Raw genomic sequence first — 18,700 nt, 5'->3', positions numbered from 1 at the left:
GCCATACCCTGACAGAGAGCTGTGCTCAGCCTGCTGCTCTCTGCTGGAAGTGGCTGGGTGCCCCAGCACAGGATCATTCACATCTCCCCTCCAAGTAAGGAGGGAGGTGGCAAGGCATTAGCATCCCTCTGTCAGTGCCAGCAAGGAGGGCCAGGCTGGGAGCATGCAGCGATGCCCATGTGTCCTGCCTGGCTCCCTCCCCTCTGCTCTGTGCACATGCTCCTAGCTGCCTCAGCTGCAGTACAAAGGTGCAGTGAAGGCTTTTCAGGAAAAGAGAGTAAAAATTGTATGTGGAAAAATGTCAGCCTTGGAGTGTTTGTGAATGTGGTGAGGGGAAAGGAGAAGAAATAAATCAGACTTTGTTTTGAAGTTCTTCGGTTCAATCATAACTGAGTTTGCTGAACTGAACCAGACCAAGGCTCTCAGGGCCTGCTGGGTTCATGACTGGATTCTCATGCTGAAGGCCCAGCACTGCCTCTTGGGCTTTGCTTACCATTGCCATCAGGATGCTGCTGTCCCTGGCTGGGGCAGGGGGCAGCTCACTGATGCTCAGAGGTGGCACAGCACACTCCAGGAACATGATTCATGGTGATATACAACTCAGAGTGGAATGTTTGAGGCCCAGTCAGCAAACTCAAATAAAACTTCCAATTTGGAAGTGCCAAAGTTGTTTTCTTGGCTTAAGACATCAAAGTAGATTGTTGTCATGCTTCCACATCTCTACTTTCATCCTGCCTCCTCAAAGAGAGAAAGAATATTCTTATCCTAGTTTGAAGGAAATTAAATGTTGTTTAATCCAAATTTTATTTCAAGATAGGAATGTCGGTTTTTTTAATTGTTTATTCATCAATCTTTATAAAATAAACATTGTCTCCTCAGTATGAAAAGGGATTTTATGCCAAGGCAAACCCATTAACAATTTAGGATGTCCTGTTATTGTGAATATATTAGACTGAAAGAATGGATCATATTTTGCTAACAACTTTGTCCTGCTCTGGCGTGGAGCAGCCCTGAAGAACATCTTTAGAGAGAAAAGCAACTTCCAGATAACACAAAGTTCCTCAAAGTGCCCAGAGCAGATCCTGCAGATGTCTGAGAACTTGCATGTCCAATTTACAATGCTGAGAATGAAGAATCCTCTCACACCCCAAAAAACAGAAACTTACGAGAAAAAAATTAAGTGGTCTTTAGTTACTCATAACTTGACCCAGATCTTTGAAAGAGCTCTGGTACAACCTGGGTGCCTGAAGATGTGCATGAATTTTCAGGAGGACTCAGGAGAATACCTTCTGAAATCTCAAATTCAAAAATAAAAGCAAAAATCTTTGCAAAATCTGAGCTCTCTGCTTCTAATGCTTCATATATGACTTTGCATTCCCTTGATGCAGAAGGCAAACAAAAAAGAAATGGGGTTATTCATGATGAAGACATCTTTCTTCCTCTCCCACTTGCCTTGATTTCATCTTCAGGTTGCTTGCTTTTTCAGTCTGTAGAGTTGCTCGGTCATGAGTGCAAATGGCCTTATGAACATGTACAATGTGTCCAGCCTAAGGACTCACATGTTGAAGGTTTACTAGTTTTCTATCAGCTTGATTTGTCCTGGCAGATCATTTGCTCCATAGCGTAATAGCTTGGATGCCTTCTGACTGACCTTTCCCTCCTTCTTTTAAGCATGTGTTTTAAACTTCAAACTGTGTCTTTGTCTTACAGAGAAAAAAATATTATTTTTTACATTTTGCCCGGTTTAACAGTAACAATCGTAAGATTACACATACAGGGAAGGAAATAAAGGGTTAAATCTAAGGTAGTAGTTATTGGAAAAGATAAGAAGTTCTACTTCTTCCAACAGCTGAGCAAAACCACAAGTCTTAGGAAGAAACCAGCTCTGAGATCTGACGCCATATTTCCATCTTATCCACTGGCAACCCTCAACACAAGCTGGGCCTCATTTTCAGCCATCATGGAGAAAAATTCTTTTTTTACTTCCCCCCATCCGCCCCCCCCCGCCCTTTTTACATTGGTTTGTTGGTCTGGATTTTCTTTTAGTAGATCCAAGTTTCATTAACACTTGCTGTGGTGTAGGTGTCTGTAATCAATAGCAACAAACACGATGAGAAAATGAGAGGCTGTCCTTCCATGCCCCAGAGCAAGTGTCTGCCCAGAAGCACACGAGGCTCCCGGTGGGATCAGGGCTGCCAGGACCGATAGGCGGTGTAGTCTCGCGTTGGCGCATAGGATGGGTAACCCTTGTTCTTCTGGTATGGAGGGTGCCGGGGAGTCATGTTCATGTAGTCACTCTGATGGTACATGTGCTTTTTGGATTTCTGCTGTGGGAGAAGGGTGAAGGCAACTGTGAAAACTCTCATGTTAGCTGCTGACAGTTCAAAGAAGCAGGCATCTTTGTAAGGCGGCTTCAGGTTTAAATACATTTACAAAAGAATTTGTTCTCATCAAATAATCTATGGAATTTGCCCAACCTAAAAGTAAGTATCCAGCTTATCTGGTGGGAGATTAACAGTGTTAGTTCTTCAGGTAAAGGAATGCTGCACACCAAGGATACAAACTGATGCCTCTTACCATCATCTTGCCTCTCTCATCTGTGGAATGATTCAGCAGAAACAGAGTTTGAGCTGTGAAGGCTGTCCTAATTTATTAGGTAGTAAAGAGAAATTAGCTTAACTCAAACAGAATAAGAGCATGAAAAATCAGCCCAGACTGTGGTTTTCCTACTGTTTACATCAGTAAGACACAATGCATATGCTGTTCTGAATCTTCCTTCAAGGAGTGAAAGAATCAGAGCTGATGTTAATCTTTTATGTCTCCTAATCTGGGCCTCATACATCTTATTTCCACTGTTGGATTCCTGCTTATAATGCCCCTGTGAGACAAGGGAAGGATCAGCTCTTGTAAAAATAAGAGTAACAGAAGACAGGTGAAATAATTTGCCTAAAACTCACAGAGGAAATATGTAGCTACAGCAGCATTTCTGTAAATGCCTCTGACTGCTGCAGGCTGTGCAAAAGCTTGGTGTTTTTTACATAGCTTTAAGGCTTTATTGATCAGGGGTAAGTAAAATGCTCCCATGCTTTTTCCTTGATAGTGATCATACCCTCTTTTGTGATCTCCTTTTTACTGAAATTTCCTTCCCATGTGCAGAAATAGTTGCATATGCTGCAGGATACATGCATATGATGCTGTGGAATTGGAGGAGGTTTGCATTAGAAAATCTGATGGCTGAATTATGTTTTATGTGCAGAGTGGGGCAGTTACTATGAAATATTTTAAGCTTTTTAGCATTAATGTTATATATATGCAAAGGATCTAATGTAAGTTACATACTGCTTAAACCATGTAATGCAGTCAATGCATGTAGAGCATTAGATACAAAGCTTTATCTCTGTGTTCATCTCCATAATACAGGATTTCTGATTCACCTAGGAGGTAGTTTTGCATGGGAGAAAGACATTTTGCTAGCATGAGTGATTGTTGAGCTGTTACAGGATGAAAGACTGCTACTTTTGCAATGGAAAGCAGTTTTCCTTCAGGGAAGGTAGAACTGTATGAAAATAGATAAATCTTTAGCTGCTTTCAGGAACTGATCAGGCTTGCCATGTCTGTCGAGTACCACAATTAGGACCTTTTTTTACAATTCACAGTGTCTTCTAGGCAGCTGTATTTACATTCAACAACACTCTAAATACATCCACAATCAGAATACATGTTATCTGAAGAATACTACTAGCAGTAATAAAAGCAGGTAATAACAGTAAACAGCACACATGGCAATGCAGCCTTGTCACCCTTGCTGGGGGCAGACGTGGTAGTGGCAAAGTGTGAAGCCATTAGGTAGCAAATGAATATAGCACAGAGAAAACGGTTCAGATCGTAAATGGTGGATTTGAAACTATAGCACCTCATCTGCGGCACAGCCACAGCAGCACAGCACTGTAACACCAGCACAGCACTGTAACATCAGCAGCTGCTCGAGTAATCCTCTCAGCTCTCCTCAGTCAGCCTCTACAATAGGGCACAAAGAAGAACCACTTAAGTGGCCTTTTCATTTTCCTGCGGCAGTGCCCCCTTTGGTTGTTTTCCATTAGAAATGCCACAGATTGAGAAAGTGTTCTTTTGTGAAACACTTAGCAGATCTTAAGCTTCAGCTAGCAGTGACAGTGGCTTTCTGTATACATGCAAGATTTAACCTGGCAGGGACTCTGGACCCTTTATACAGGCTACCTCATAATCGTTGTGTTGAAAATTGCTATTTAACAACAAAAATAGAGGGGAAAGTCAGAGTGCAAGGAATTGAGTTCTCTATGTTCAAGTCTTTCTCACATGGACTAAGTAGTATAAATTGGCTCTGGAGATCACAGTCCTAAGACTTGGCAAGGAAAATGTCCTTCTGCTGCCCCTGTATCAAGTCAGGAGGAGAACCGGATGGGACTTGGGCCAGTCAACTCTCCAAAGACATTAGAAAGTAAAACTTATGAGCCATAAAGCTGTCTCAGCTTTCTTACTGTTGATGCACAGACAAGGGACTACTGAGATCCAGGTGCTGCTATTCCCTTGTAGTCAAGCAGACAGAAATAGTGATTGCTCAAGAGAATTGCTAGATAGGCAATTCTAGACACCAGTGCATATGGTCCTGGGCTGAGGGCTCCCTATAGATTGTTTGATTGTAGGTGAGCTCCTGTCAGTATAGTCTCATAAGGTTTTGCCAGAAATGCTTATAGTTCTAGATTTCCCTGACAGGTTCAGCTGGCAGAGGGGTCCTGGTGTAGGGGGATACAGTGTGGGTAAATGAAGGTGGTATAGAAGGTAATCTTATCCTCCAGTGAGTTGCAGCTGGACCAATTACTAAAGATTAGAAGCAGGCCTGATCTTAACAGGCCACACCTGTAGCCAATGAGAACAGTGGTATCAAAGAGTGGATTGGTGGGACCTGGAGTCAGATGGCTGCTGGAAGGACCAGGAACAGTCAGTGCTTAGAGGAGCTGCCTGCAAGAAACATGGAGGTATGAAGCTCTGGTGATATGAAATCCTTGCACTATAATGATGTTAGAACTCATGCTAGCTAAGACAACATCCTGGTATTGCTGGTGTGCAGGGCACTGCCAACACTGTGGCATTATTATCTGCTGTAGGACTCTACTGTAGAGGCCTGATGACCCACCTAGAAAGCATCTGGTGTTTTAGCTCTTTTGGGGTATGCCATGGGTGTGCATACATAGCTGGGATGAAGAAACACTGTCATCCTGTACTGAAGGGGTATCAGTGAGTTAGTGGTAAATGCGGCAAGTATAGCCTGAGAAATGAGCTACTAGAGCATACAGAGCAAAGGAAAATACGAGTTTCTTACCCAATAGTTTAAAAAACCTGCAGTTATTAGCATACTGTAGAGTGCAAGAATTCCAGTCACTGTTGCCAGAATCCACAAAGGAATTGCAGACTGAGATTCTTGTATTTGGGTGGGTGTCTCTTTAAGGAAAGAACAAAGAAAACCTTAAGTACATGAAATTAAAAACATCAATATCTACTTGTTTATTCCTTGCTCCAATGTGTCATTTTTATAAATCAGCATTTTAAGATCTCTTCTTCAGGAAGTCCAGAGCAGCAATGTAGTTTTGCCAGGCAATCCAGCTTTTATTTTTAAGGAAACAAACTCCCTCCAGTCATTATGTAGGGAATGTGTATAGGGAGGATATTGGCCTACAATGGTTTCTCAGCTTACCTTTCACGTGAATGACAGTCCCGTTGCTCTTCTCATTGTAGACGTATGGGGGTGGATACATGACCTCAATTTTGCAGAAGTAGATGTCAGTTTGGTTGGCATTCATGTTCCAAAGATTGAAGATGACTTTGTCTTTATCATGATCCCCCTGGCAGTTGAATTCTTTAGTTGAATTGTTCCTAATGTTGGTTGCATTCCATGAAAAAGAGCAAACTTCAACTGAGCTGTCTGTTCCTTTGTGCAGAGAAGCTCGAAATTCCTTCCCTGTCCCATTGTATGTGTAGTTGCAAACTAGAGTTGCAGTTTGGTTAGCTACAATGAGCAAAGGATGCTGAGCCACTAAAATCTTGTTTTCTGGAAGAGAAGGGAGAAAGTGAGAAGAGCACTTGTTTATAAAATATAGTATGAGACTTCAGAACCCCACATCCTCCCATGCAACTCTTCTCCATATCTCCTCTCCCCTGCTGACACTCCCTACCAGGGAGTACAAAACCACCCGTCTGCAGAAGCAGTTTCTCACAGGAACTACTGTTGCAGCAATCCACCTGCATGTAAATAATTTTCTATGGTCTCTAGGGGAGACTGAGGTCAAGAGTGTTTTTCTTTAGAGTCAGAACACTAGCAAAGACAGTGGCCTGTGATAAAGATTTAACTATCAGAGCTCAGAAGCCTAGTCTGCACCTGTGTGCTTGTGTGTATACCTAAGGCCCTCTTGGTCTATCCTTTACTTAGCCAGCAGTTCCCTGGGGAACATTATGGAGTGAAAATACTATGAATTAACACTGCAGTCAGATAAGAGAATATTATTTATACATTTTCTTTTTAGTTCAAGGACTCCTGAAGAGTTTGCAGGTGGATTTGCTGAACCTTTTCAAGGGTTTGGACCTTGGGCAATGAACACTAAAAGCATGAACTGTCATTTTAATGTAAAATAAGTAATTTCTTTAGCCAGCAGCTGTAGTAGATTCTTAATCTCTCAAAGGACTCAGGAGCTGACTAATCTGACACTTCATTGGCACTTAGCACTTGAAAAAAGCCTGTCACATGAATGTATAATTGAATTTTAATTGACCAGACTGATACATAAACAGGAAATGTTTTCTGACATGGAGACCTCTGTGTTATCATCTGCCAAACAGTGAAACATAGCAAGGACTATGCAGAACAACAGCTTCTTCCAAGAAAAGTCATCCTGCACAAATGAGGCCCTTCTTTTCAAATGATAACACCTAAGTAAGAGGAAGGGAGTTGTGGCTCTCAATCTAGAGACTTGCCAAAGCTTTTATATGACTGCTTAAGTCTTTATGCAAGCTCAGCTAATATGAGGTCTGGATAGTCTTTGACAGATCCCTGAGAACCACTATGGCTTTTAGAATGACAGTTGTACTTCTTGTCCTCAAAATGTGGTGCAAACATAGATTCTTTCTACTTAGTCCCTGTGGCAGACACTTCAAAAAGGCTAGTAAGAGAAATGAAGTGGGAAGGAGGCTGAAACCAGAATGCCTAGAAAATTAGTGTTTAAAACTGTTTTTAACAATATTTAGGACCAAATGATGTTTATTGTATTCATGCCTGCTCAAAAAAAATGAAGTATTCCAGCCTCTTGAGCAGGATACTCCTTTGGGATGAATGTGGTCCAGGGTGTAAACACAAGAGATGCATGAGATGGCAAGGACTAGTGCTAGGGTGTGGGCAGTAAAAACAACCTTTGGCTAGCAGGTTCTCCAGTTACCAGCAGAACTTGTGAAACTGCTGAAGTTCTTAATTCTCTTATTGAAAGTCTCATTTACCAGCTCTTGCTTCAAATGAGAGAAGATGTGAGACAGGGAATGCTCTATTGCCCATCTTTAGCAAAGAAAGATTGTATATAGCTTATCCTCCTTCCATCTCTTTGCTCAACATTCTTAGTGAGGAGGTGGAGGAGAGCTCATAACAGCTCTGAAATTCCATGTTCCAGGCAACCAAAATACTGTGAAACTTTGCGTGTAGGATAACATTTCCAGGCTGGCCAGCATAAAGAGACAAGGGTCTTTGAATCCTAGAATAGAGTGGCTAAGTAAGAACAGAGAAGGCAAGTCTCTACTCAAGGTGGTGTCTGTGGTGACTTTTCATCAAAATGAAGACATTTCAGCAAAACAATTTGGTTTCCTTGAATCAGCACTTTCCGACAAAAGCTCTCACATAGGCTTATAAGGCATTCTAGTAAGGGTTGAGGTTTGGATTCCACTGCTTTAGACAAGGTATTTGATCATATTTTTGTTGGCCAGAAAATTGATCTTTGGCCTACATGGCAATTTGCAAATCTGCAGTAGAATTTTCCCACCTTTAGCACAGCTGAATTCTACACATCTCGCACGAGACAGTTATTCTACTGCTTTGCAGTATTTGTGCACTACTACAGCCCTGATTGTCACAGGGACTGAATACACCTTCAGAGGAGACCTTTTCTGTCTCAGAGCTGACAACCAAAATAGGGTCCCAGAACAGACAGAAGCGTTACACTTCAAAAAATTCTTGCCTGTTTTCATTGCAAGTACTTATAGAAAACTAATGGATATTTATTGCTCAACCTGATCATATTTTCTCTGTGGCAAAAGGAAAGTCATAGAACACTGAAAATCCCACCCCTGAGGGACTGCCTTCAGATGCTATTTAGATTCTTCTGCAGACCCCAATGACTTAACCCCCTCTCCTTTGCTGTCATCAGCTAACCTGTATTCCTGATGTTTAGACCTGTGAGTTCATGCCTTGAACTCCACTGTTTAACTACAGCTCTGGACTATTTATGTCCCTGCCATGACACAGTGCTAATTGGCAACTAGTGTCTTTTGATACACCCACCTAAAATGACAAATTCCTTCAACTTATTTTCACCTCTTGTATTTATAATCCAATCTGCTTGCCTTGTCTTGCAGGCTAGGCTTGATAACCCAGCTCCATGCTGCTGATGCTAGGATGGAGACTGGCTGAGCAGTGGGAAATGCTCATTTTTGGGTCATTAATTGAAGACAGCTCCTACACGATTGAAGCTAAGCACCCAAATCTACTTTCACAAAGTGGCTTTAGTAGTTCAAATCTAAATTAAAGGAGCTATTTTTGTTTTTGTTTATGGGAAGAACTCATTAGCACCACAGGAATTGGTTGGGCTGCAATGCCAACAGGGGCAAGGCAAGCTTACCCCACCAGCATGCTGGAGAAGCCCTGCTGTCATCCTCCTCCTCTGGACTTGGAGGTTGTTTTGAATTGAAGAGTCAGTCATACTAATATGTGTGCTAGTTTCATGGGGATGAAAAAGTAATGCCTAACATCCCTCACTTCCTGGGTGATCTGAATAGGATTTGACTACACTCTTAGTAGGATCTAGCCCATTCTGAGCAAATATGGGCTGAGGCTTCTCTTGCCTTCACAGAGACAGTTTTTCCTTATAAGTGTCACTTTGGGTTCGTTAAATGGTGAAACTCTGAAACATTTAGTTGATGTTTCCATTCCCCTAAGTAGAGTGATGTTTGCCACTTCAGAGCTGTCTTCAGCCATGCTGTGTAGTAATAAATATCTGTATATTGGCCTTGCCCAGCCAGGGAAATACCAGTTACAAAAAAATCATTGTTTACAGTTTCAAAAAGCAGTGACTTTAAAAATGTAAAATCATTTCAGTCAGTGTACACAGGCTGCAAGCCTTCTCATGATCTTAGGATTTATATGCAATGGTGTGTAAGATCTCTGAATGCTTGTTAAGCTTTTTACAGATTATTCCTAGTTCTTGTAATCACATGTGAGGGGGTTTTGGATCATGAAACAAAATGCCATCCATCTATAATATCTGTAAAATACTGACTCTCTGATCATTGAACCCGATGCAAGCAAAACTTCATTGACATTTTTCATATTTTCTATTTGCCAAGAAAGTGAAATAGAGTTGACAAAGTACGGAAAATAACTATTTTGAGGTGGTTTTTTTTATCACCAGAACTCTTCATGAATCATCAGCAGCTATTGGAAAAAATATTCTGCTAAGATATTTAGTACTCTTCTTCCTTTTTTATGCCAGCTGACTTCAAGAAGCTATTTTCCAGAGTGAGGTATCTAAAATAAGTTGACATTTCTGTAACCACAGGAAAGAAATGGCCCACCTAACTCCCTGGGGGATAGGGAAAAACCTAACTGAAAAAACTGAAAGGAATTTGTTTAAGCCACAGGCAGAAAGGCACACAGGTATGTTCTAAACAAAGCTATTTTGATTTTGCTGCAGCTGGTTTGTTGTTCAGTTATGTTTACTCTTCTTTCCCAGATACAAGGGTCCTTCTCATTTACTTTGGTTTGAGGCCACCTAGCTGTGTGATGGGCAGCTGGGGGGGATCCTCTCCTTCTGGTGCTTTGCTGCAAGTACTGCAGGAGTACTCCAGAAAGCCCAGGTGACACTCTTGCTTTAATCAAACCCAGTATGAGCACAGGAGTTTTTCTTGGCAGTTTGTGATTTGTTTTTTTAAAACAGGAATTAGTTGATGTCATCCTACTCTCAGCTAACCTTGCCTCATCCATCTTTTGCATTCTGGTAATCTGGGTAGGTTAGAAGTTGATTTTAACCCCCAGAGACCATAAGGCAGAAGGTTATGTGGATAGCATAAAGATGAGGTCAGTTGTGGTACACTGCAGTGGGAACCTCCTTATAGTACTTATTTCACAAAATACCAGACTCTTGATCTAGCTGCCTCTCTGACAGTCCACAGCAAGGTAATAATTTAGCCAGCAAAAAGGGGAGGAGGACAAACTTTGTAAGCGTTATTGTTTCTGCAAAAGGGAAATGACTGAACTAGTATTTCAAGTCCCTTTCTATGATTTAAACTCAACCTGCAGCAGCCACTGGTATAATCTAACAAAAGGATGAATTCTGTGGATTTTCCCAAACCAAAATACCTGAGGCTTATAGTGCACTTCATGGCTTGAGGAAGTCCTGCAGGGTTTTGACCTGCCTGAATGTTTTCCATGTACTAAGGACCAATCATCTTGAAAATTAAGAGTGAAGGATGGGGAAAGGATGAAGAAGCAAATGACCTCATGTGCTTCTCTTAAGAGGTTGAACAATCTTGGTGAATCTGTTGGAGAAACACAAGGTCTTTGTGCAAAGCAAGCGTATGTCTGTCTATAAAGCCATGGCATAACGCCTGTGTCTGAGAACCCCACGCTGAGATTTATTTTGTTGCAATTCAAAAGCACTGCTTAAAAGCTGTTCACACCTCATGGAAATGTGTTCAGAACTGTTAACCTACTGCTGATACTTATCCCCTCTTGGAATTAGTGTCTTCTTTGACAGTCCAGGGGCCTGCTGTGGAAATAATTATGATATTGCAAACACAGGATTATAAACATGGGAAAGGACAAGGGAAAAAATCCCTATGATTTCTTAAAAAATGTATATCACAGTGTCATACAAACTACAATGCCTTCAATGAGGAAAAGAACTACGAAAGAAAGATGTAGAAATGAGAAAAAATAGATTCAATTGCATCTCTCAAGCTAGAAAAAGTGACTTTTTAAGATGTTCTCTGTGTTTAAAAATTTGTACTGGAAACCAGATTTTTATTCCTATCTGTAACTTCCCTGGAAAACACAAAACACTGATATTTGGAGAAGACACAATAACCGCAGTTCACAGACAGCAGTCTGAAAAATTGTCTCAAGATTATCCTAGAAAAAGCCAGCATCCCTTGCCTTGCTTTTCATTAAACATACCCATTGGAAAGACATGTTAGGTCTGAACATAGGAACACTGTATCAGCAAGCCAACATCAAGATAAATACCCACAGCCACAATAACTGAAGAGTCAGGAAGATTCACTAAGACTCAGGATTTCAGAATCTCAGATTTTTTTTTTTTCCTCAAGATCTTCAGAAAGAAACTAGATGTCTAGTAAGTATTGGTAAACCACTAAACAATGCAAAAATCAGAAACTTGGCAAGTCCCATCCTTCCATCTTTGAGCCCAGTAACTCTGCTTTTGAGCAGTTATTTGCTAATCCTGTGAGGATGTTGTTGCACCTAATGTCGGAGCCCATGACACCAAGCCAGGCCATGGGGAAACCTAAAGCTTTAGAAGTAGGTTTGGGGATGTGGAGAGTCTGCCCCAAGACAGGTGCTGGCACCAGGTCTGCTCAGACCCGTTGCCCCCAAGAAAAGGCACTTGTGAAGCCCAGGGAGTAGGTGAAACAAACACCCCTCTACCTATGCATGCAATTTCCAAATGGATCTAGAGGGAAGTCAAATTAAAAGAAAGCTCTTGGGTCACATCTTGGAGGGATACTTCTGGCAGGGAAAGAATTGGCCTCTTGGTTATATCAAGTTGATCTGATTGCAGCATGCTGCCTCTCCCCTTTCCCAGACCTTCAAACCGAGAAAACAATAGCGGAAAGGATTGAAATGTGGGGGGTTTTTGTTACCTGTTACATCAGCAGTGGGGATGAAGAAGAGCACCACGAGGATCCCCAGAAGCATGGTGTTAATGGTGGGCCTGCTGCCTTGTCTCCACCCCCTGCAGGCACTGCTGTGACTCCCAGGGCCCCACAGCACCAGCCTTCTTTCCATGTGTGGCCGGGCTGCACCCTCAGAATTGCTTACACAATCTCTCTCCTCCTCTTTGTGCAGCACGTGATACACTGCCAAGTAAAACTACTGTAACTGCGATGCTTGAACAGGAAGTTTAATTGTTTGATGAGTTTAGTCTTAAGAAGTTGCCTCTGCAAAGTTCAGCAATGCTTAAAAGGTGCTGGAAGCCTTCATTTCAAGATAGGGGCCTTCATTTCAACCCTGTATTGCAAAGTGTGGTTATGTTTGGGTCTCTGCAAGGTTGCTTCTGTCATGAAGGAATGGCCTTCCCCAGGGATGCAGTGTTCTTTATTTACCAAGTGTATGTACACATGTATACTGGTTCCATCATGATGGAAGATGCAAACATCAGTTTTTAAGTTCCTGGTGGCCAGACCTGGCCCCTCAGGAAGTTGTGTGCTCAGGAACCTTCACCTTTCCTTGCTCCTAGGAGCAGAAACCTTCCTCTCTTGGCCTGCCATGTTGCTTCTGTCTGCTTTCCCAGGCCCTGGGAGCACTGGCATATTTGGGCAGCTGTTTCTTCAGTCATTTCTCTGCATCTGCTTGTTGCCTTGAATGCAGAGCCAATAGTGCAGGAAATAGTGATTTGGAATAACGTCACATTTTGAAAAATATCCCAATTTATGATGAGTGCAACTGTAATCCAGTTAACATCTAGAGTAAAGGCAGCATGCAGCAAGTGCATTGCTCAGTCAGTGCTTTCATGGAGGCCACCTTATGTAAGGTTTTTTCTTCAGCTCATCAGGTAAATGCTCTCTCTTCCTTTGCTTTGCAAGCTCAATGTCACCTTCTCCCTTGCAAGAGCAGGTTGTGAGAGCCCGGTGATGACATTTATAACTGTGAGGAGCTCTGGTTATTAACTGTTTATTTTGGTCCACCAAAGTAGAAATATTTAGCTGTATCAATGCCTGTCCCTATCTCTGATTCATTTGAGAGAAAAGGGAAGGCATTTAGCAGGAAGACTTTCAAGAAAATTGGTCAGTTAAAGAGAGAGGTGAAGGATCGTGTACTATTCTTTCATATCCCTTAGTATCTGAAGCCTTTAGACCATGTTTTATCAGAAAATGCAAATGCAATTTATGAACAGCCTTAGCTGGTATATTTATGTGCAGTCTAGAAATTTAAACAATATTTTTATTTTTTAATCGGTGTTGTCTGCCTGGAACACTCAAAGTTTTGGAATTTTCTCAAATTATATATTAAAAGTAGAAAAGAGAAAAAAATAAGATTCTCTCTTTCTTAGCCCACTTTTGTGGTATCTAGATAAATGTCCTGACACATTTTTTTTTTTTTAGTCATATGAGTGTATCTGCAGGTACCAATGAAATAGTCTCTGCTTAACTTGTAGTGAGAATCCCTCAAAAGTTAGAAAATTCCTTTTTGCTGAATTGTGTCACGGAGATGAAAACACACTGCTGGCTCTGGTAACTCAGCTTACACAATCTGCATCTTGGCTGTCAGATCCTTTCTGTATTTGGGATTTGGACTGGAAATGCACAAGGAGTGTCTTTTACCCTCATCACAGAATTAGCAGAATCCATTGCAGAGAGAGATACTGCCATTCATTTCCTTGTCATTGGCAAAGGGACACCATTCAGGTGGAAAGCAGACTATGGAAACAGCTGTGCAGGAAGAGATCCTGCTCTAAGAATATCATTAACAAAAGCCTGAGGGAGCAGTGTGCACTCTCTTGGTGGGGTCCCATTTATTCCCTTCCATCCCTTATTGCTCCTCATGTGCCTCTCCCATTGTGAGGGCAGACCATGGCACTGGGTACAAACTGGGACTGGACTGGTGGAATGGAGGAGAGGCAAGAGGGGCCACTGGGCAATTATCCACTGTGGCTCTGGAGACCAAGCTGTGATGGATCATTTCTCTCAATGTTGATGAATAGGGGTACCAGTATTGACCTTTTCAGAGATTCTTTTTTTAGTTGTGATTTTAGTTTGGCCTAATCATTTCTTCTTTGATCTCTGGAGTAAGGAAAGGTGCTTTTCTTCCCCCAAATAGCTTTTGGCTCATCTGCACTTCTTGGTTTTCTAGGATTTTAAAACCCTTGTGTTCCCAAGGGTATGGCTCCTTTCCTTCTCAAAATTGCATCTCTTCCTCTAATTTAAACAGCTAGTTTTCAATCACTTAGATACTTGGCTTTGCCACTTCACATGTGTGATCTATTTCTTTTGCCAAAATTATCTTCAGGGCAGGGGAAGAAGATATTTTAAGTTTCAGCAAACCATCTTGTACTTAGGACAAACCACATAAAAGTTTATCTAGGAAAAAAGAATGTGTGAAAATCTCTGCCAGTATGCCCTCACTTTTAAATTTTCATTATCCTCCCACCTCTCAAAAAAAAAGTATCTCTTTTATATCCTGAGCATTACCCAAGGATGTTCTGCACTAACGTTAATTCAGGCAGTATTGACTTCTATTCTTACCCCATTTTCCATTCATATTTCAGTCTGTTGAGTCTGTCTGTACACTGGCAGACAGGCTCTGCTTGCTGTCACAGCAATGGAAATCCAGACTGACACTGTAGTTTCTGTAAAACTAGAGCTGTGAGAGCACTGAAAGAGCTAAAAATGACATTTGGCCATGTTTGGGGAAAAAAAAATGTTTCCATCCCATCACAAAATGGCTGAAATTGCAGTCCAAGAGAAGTAAATTAAAGGTTTGTAAATAGTTTTCCAGGGTACACAAGAATCTAGAGAATGGGTTTGGGGTTTTTTACTCGTCGCTGTATGTAAATAAAAGAACAGTCTAGGTATTTGAGCATGGCTTTTCATGCCTACTGTTAAAAAACCAAGCACTGACATGAGCTATGACCTGAGTTTCAGAGAAATCCAACAGGATCCAGTATGGTTTCTGAAGGAAAATATCCTTCTAAAAGGTTTTTGAAGGATATTTCTGGATATCTTTAAGAGTACCAAGAAATCCCAAGCAGGCTGCCAGTTTGCCTTTACAATAAAGAATGAGGAGGTAATGACCCACATATCCTCAGCCAAGTGTTCAGCTGTTAAAGGATATTCCAGATTTGTTATGATTAAACAAATGGATAGTTTAGAAGGTAATTTAAAATAAATGAAGCCTTCCTTCAGGCACTGGAAGTTGCATAGTACCATAATTGTTCCCAGCATATACTCTTGTTCTCAAGCAAATAAAAATGTATATGCATACTAGAAGAATAGTTGCACTAATATACTATCATTCACTTATTTCTGAAAAGTCCAGTGTGAAGGGAGACAGCAGGTCTCTAAAATTCCCTTTAACTACTATAGACAATTAACTTTAATATCTCTACACTGTTCTGCAACTACATAGTAAGATTAAATTTAACAGTTATCTGACTCAATCTTCTTCTTGCTTCCCTACCATAAAGAATCATGACACAGACCTTGTGAGTAGTCTAGGTAGGCATTCTTTTTCTTGTTCTGCATGCTTGTATGTTGTCAGCTGCTAAAGTAAATGCTTTCTTTCTTACAACTGCATCACAACCAGCACAGCCCAGGCTCAGCTCAATAGATTAGGCTTTAAGACTGTCATGTTCAAGCTCATTTTAAAAGCTTTCACTCTTTCACATCCTCATTGTTGTGTTACTTTTTGTCTTGCCCTGCATTTCACAATAATGGTAGTAGTGCTATCAACAGAGTGCATGCATGGTGAAGCACTGCACTTTTATAATTCTTCCCATTTACACAAACTTGGAAGGAAGCATTACTCATGTTTATGAACAATTGAAACTGGAAAAGAGCACTCCACACAATGAGAGCCCCTTTGAGGAAGTGTCAAAGGGCTGCTCAGCAACCTCACTCATCCAATGGAATATATGCTTTGAGATTACTTCATTCTGAATATTCCTCACAGGAAATAATTATTTTGGTAGACACTAGCACACTAACTTGTTGGATAAGCATTTCCAAATACTCTTTTCCCTGAAGACAGTGGCTTCTTTACGCCGAGGCAAACCTAGCTGATGTCCAAATTCAACAACTTTCTGCCTGAGAAGTGCCCTATTCTTAGACTGTGGTGTTGCCAACACCAACCCACAGAGTTGTTTTCTGCCAAAATACTATGAGAAACAGACTTTTCATTGTATTTCTGCTGCTTCAAAAAAAGTACTGAGTCATAGCACACTGGAAATGTTTGTGCAGGGCTGCATAGGAAAACATCATAAACACATTAGAAAGAGTTTTAAATATTTCCACATAGGAACTAAGGACCAATATTTCTGATTCTTAACTGAAAAGTGCAGAAAACAGAGAGAAATCATTTTCAAATCACAGTAGGAAGCATCTGCTTACTCATTTGGAGATGCATGCGAATTCTGATAAGTGCTTATTAATTTTATAATGGATTTTTTCCTTAGGAAATAAAGCCTGCATTTTTTTCAGCATGCCAGCATTCCCTTAAACTATTCCTTTAAACAGGAAATTGAAAACAATCGCTTTGCTATTTACAAAGACCTTGCTGGGTTCAGAGGGTAGGAATCCTTGCTGGTTTAAAGAGGAGGAGAAAAAAATCATATGGTGGTTTATTAGAAGTCACATCCACACAAGAAGCAGAGAAAATATCCATCCTTTATTTCAATGGTGTCCAGACTATCTACTGGTGCAAGCCATAGGGTCCTGCAGGGAGCCACCTGAATGTTTAGGTGACTCCCTTAATGCCTCTTGAGCAGGAGAAGGTTGGTCTCCTGGACATGCCAGTGGCACATCCCTCAGCACAGGAGCAGCAAGTACACACACAGCCCTGTAATGCAAGGGGCTCACACCACACAGCACAACTTGCTCTTACAAGCTAAACCTCCCAGCAGAGATCATCCCAAACTGTCTGACAGCCAAGTACCATGTGCCAGAACATCCTGGGAAATCTGGGCCCATAGGCACCTATTAGGATTGGAAAGCTTCCCCTTCACATTGCTGCTGCCCTGTATGCATACGTATTCCTCTCTAATAAAAGCAGAATAATCTCATCTCTGCCTATACACAAAGTTTGACCCTGAAGAGGTCCTGCTATGTATTGCTTATTGCAGCTGTTGGATAATCTTTCGGATGATATTAAAATACAATCAAATTCTAATATTTCACTAAGCTTTGGAAGTTATTAAAAGTAATGTCAAACCTCTGGTTTTGCTGGTTTCAGGACAGTCTTGAGAGTTTATAAGAATTGAAGTACATTTTTGTAGCCAGCTCTATTAAGGTTTTATGATAAAATTAGAGTTCATGATTAAATTTCTGAGTTTCTAGTTTTATGCCTCAGAAACCTGAAGTTTTCTGCTGTAATTTTTCCATGACTTCAGCAGATTATTGTTGATGATTCTATTAACCCTAATTCTGCATTCTATTTGCACATGCTTTTTTAAAAAGAAATATTCTCACAAGTCTCCAAAGTGTCCATGTGGTTCATAAAAAGGCAATAATAAATTCAGTCCTCCTTTTATAATTGGAAGTAATTTTGTAAATGCTTTTTTCCAAACCAAATTATTCTATATAACATTTTGCCTGTTCAGCCAAATTTCTCTTAATTAGTATTACTTAAATTTCCATGACTAGTTGCATGTGGGTTTTGTGTCATATGTAGTATCCTTGGAGGTTTTTGCAGAGCAGCTCTGTGAGATAATAGACAAATTAGAAGTAGCAGAGATTTTGGAAATAGAAGAAAGCAATTTATAACTCTTGTCATAATCCCATCTCCCTCACGCTTTCCAGGGGTCGTGTTTATTTAAACTGTTAGTTTAACAATGTATTTGAGAGTCCTAAGCATTTTGTAAACAATTTTTAATACAGATTAATATTAATAATTATTATCTGTTCAGGAACTGATATGCTCCCATCATTATTGTCCTATTTTAAAGGTTTCACATCCTCTGTCAGAAACGATGGCATGTGAATTATGCAAACAGCCACATACCCTTGGGGCTTAAAAAGTAATGTGGGTATTTTCAGAGACATTGGTCTGCAAACAACTCATCAATTGAAATGTATTTGTGTAATCTGTTTGGTGAATATTTATGATTAGTCCTACAAACACAGGAGTCAGGATAATGTGATGGTCAAGTCACAAGTAGGAAAAATGTACTAAATTAAACGAATCACTTATTACTGTAAACAATTCATCCAGCTCTGGGTCTGGGAACTAATACAGCTAGTAGAAATAGATATCTCTTTTCCTGAATGCCTAGAGGGGATTAACTGTGTGAGGATATACCTGTTTAAAGAAAGTAAATATCTGTGATTGTAGCATTGAAATCATCTATTTGAAAGAGCCCAATCTCTAGTACTGCTGTAATAATGGGAAGGAGAGTGTTTAGCTCTTTATTTGACCTGTGTTGGAGTAAATGAGCACCCTTCCTTTTCAGTCTTTCCACTTGAC

The 18,700-nt window shown here is 40.7% G+C and overlaps 1 protein-coding gene across 2 annotated transcripts; it reads right to left on the bottom strand.

Annotated features, from left to right (window-relative positions):
* Positions 1–786: 786 nt before the first annotated feature.
* On the bottom strand, positions 787–12,323 carry CD28 (CD28 molecule). 2 transcript variants are annotated; one of them, XM_009088052.4, is made up of 4 exons: positions 12,166–12,323; positions 5,732–6,085; positions 5,360–5,478; positions 787–2,327 (listed from the first exon to the last, which is right to left on the bottom strand). In XM_009088052.4, exons 1-4 carry the CDS (start codon positions 12,308–12,310, stop codon positions 2,187–2,189), a joined length of 759 nt encoding a protein of 252 aa, XP_009086300.2. In that variant the 5' UTR covers positions 12,311–12,323; the 3' UTR covers positions 787–2,186. The 2 variants fall into 2 exon arrangements, with proteins under 2 accessions (XP_009086300.2, XP_018767150.1); XM_018911605.3 differs by having other exon boundaries at positions 787–2,324.
* Between the last annotated feature and the right edge of the window lie 6,377 nt (positions 12,324–18,700).

This window comes from Serinus canaria, chromosome 7, assembly GCF_022539315.1.
Source record: "Serinus canaria isolate serCan28SL12 chromosome 7, serCan2020, whole genome shotgun sequence".
In the NCBI taxonomy this organism is placed as follows: domain Eukaryota; kingdom Metazoa; phylum Chordata; class Aves; order Passeriformes; family Fringillidae; genus Serinus; species Serinus canaria.
Note: the sequence above shows the minus strand (reverse complement) of the source record. Positions and strands in the feature narration are given on the sequence as shown.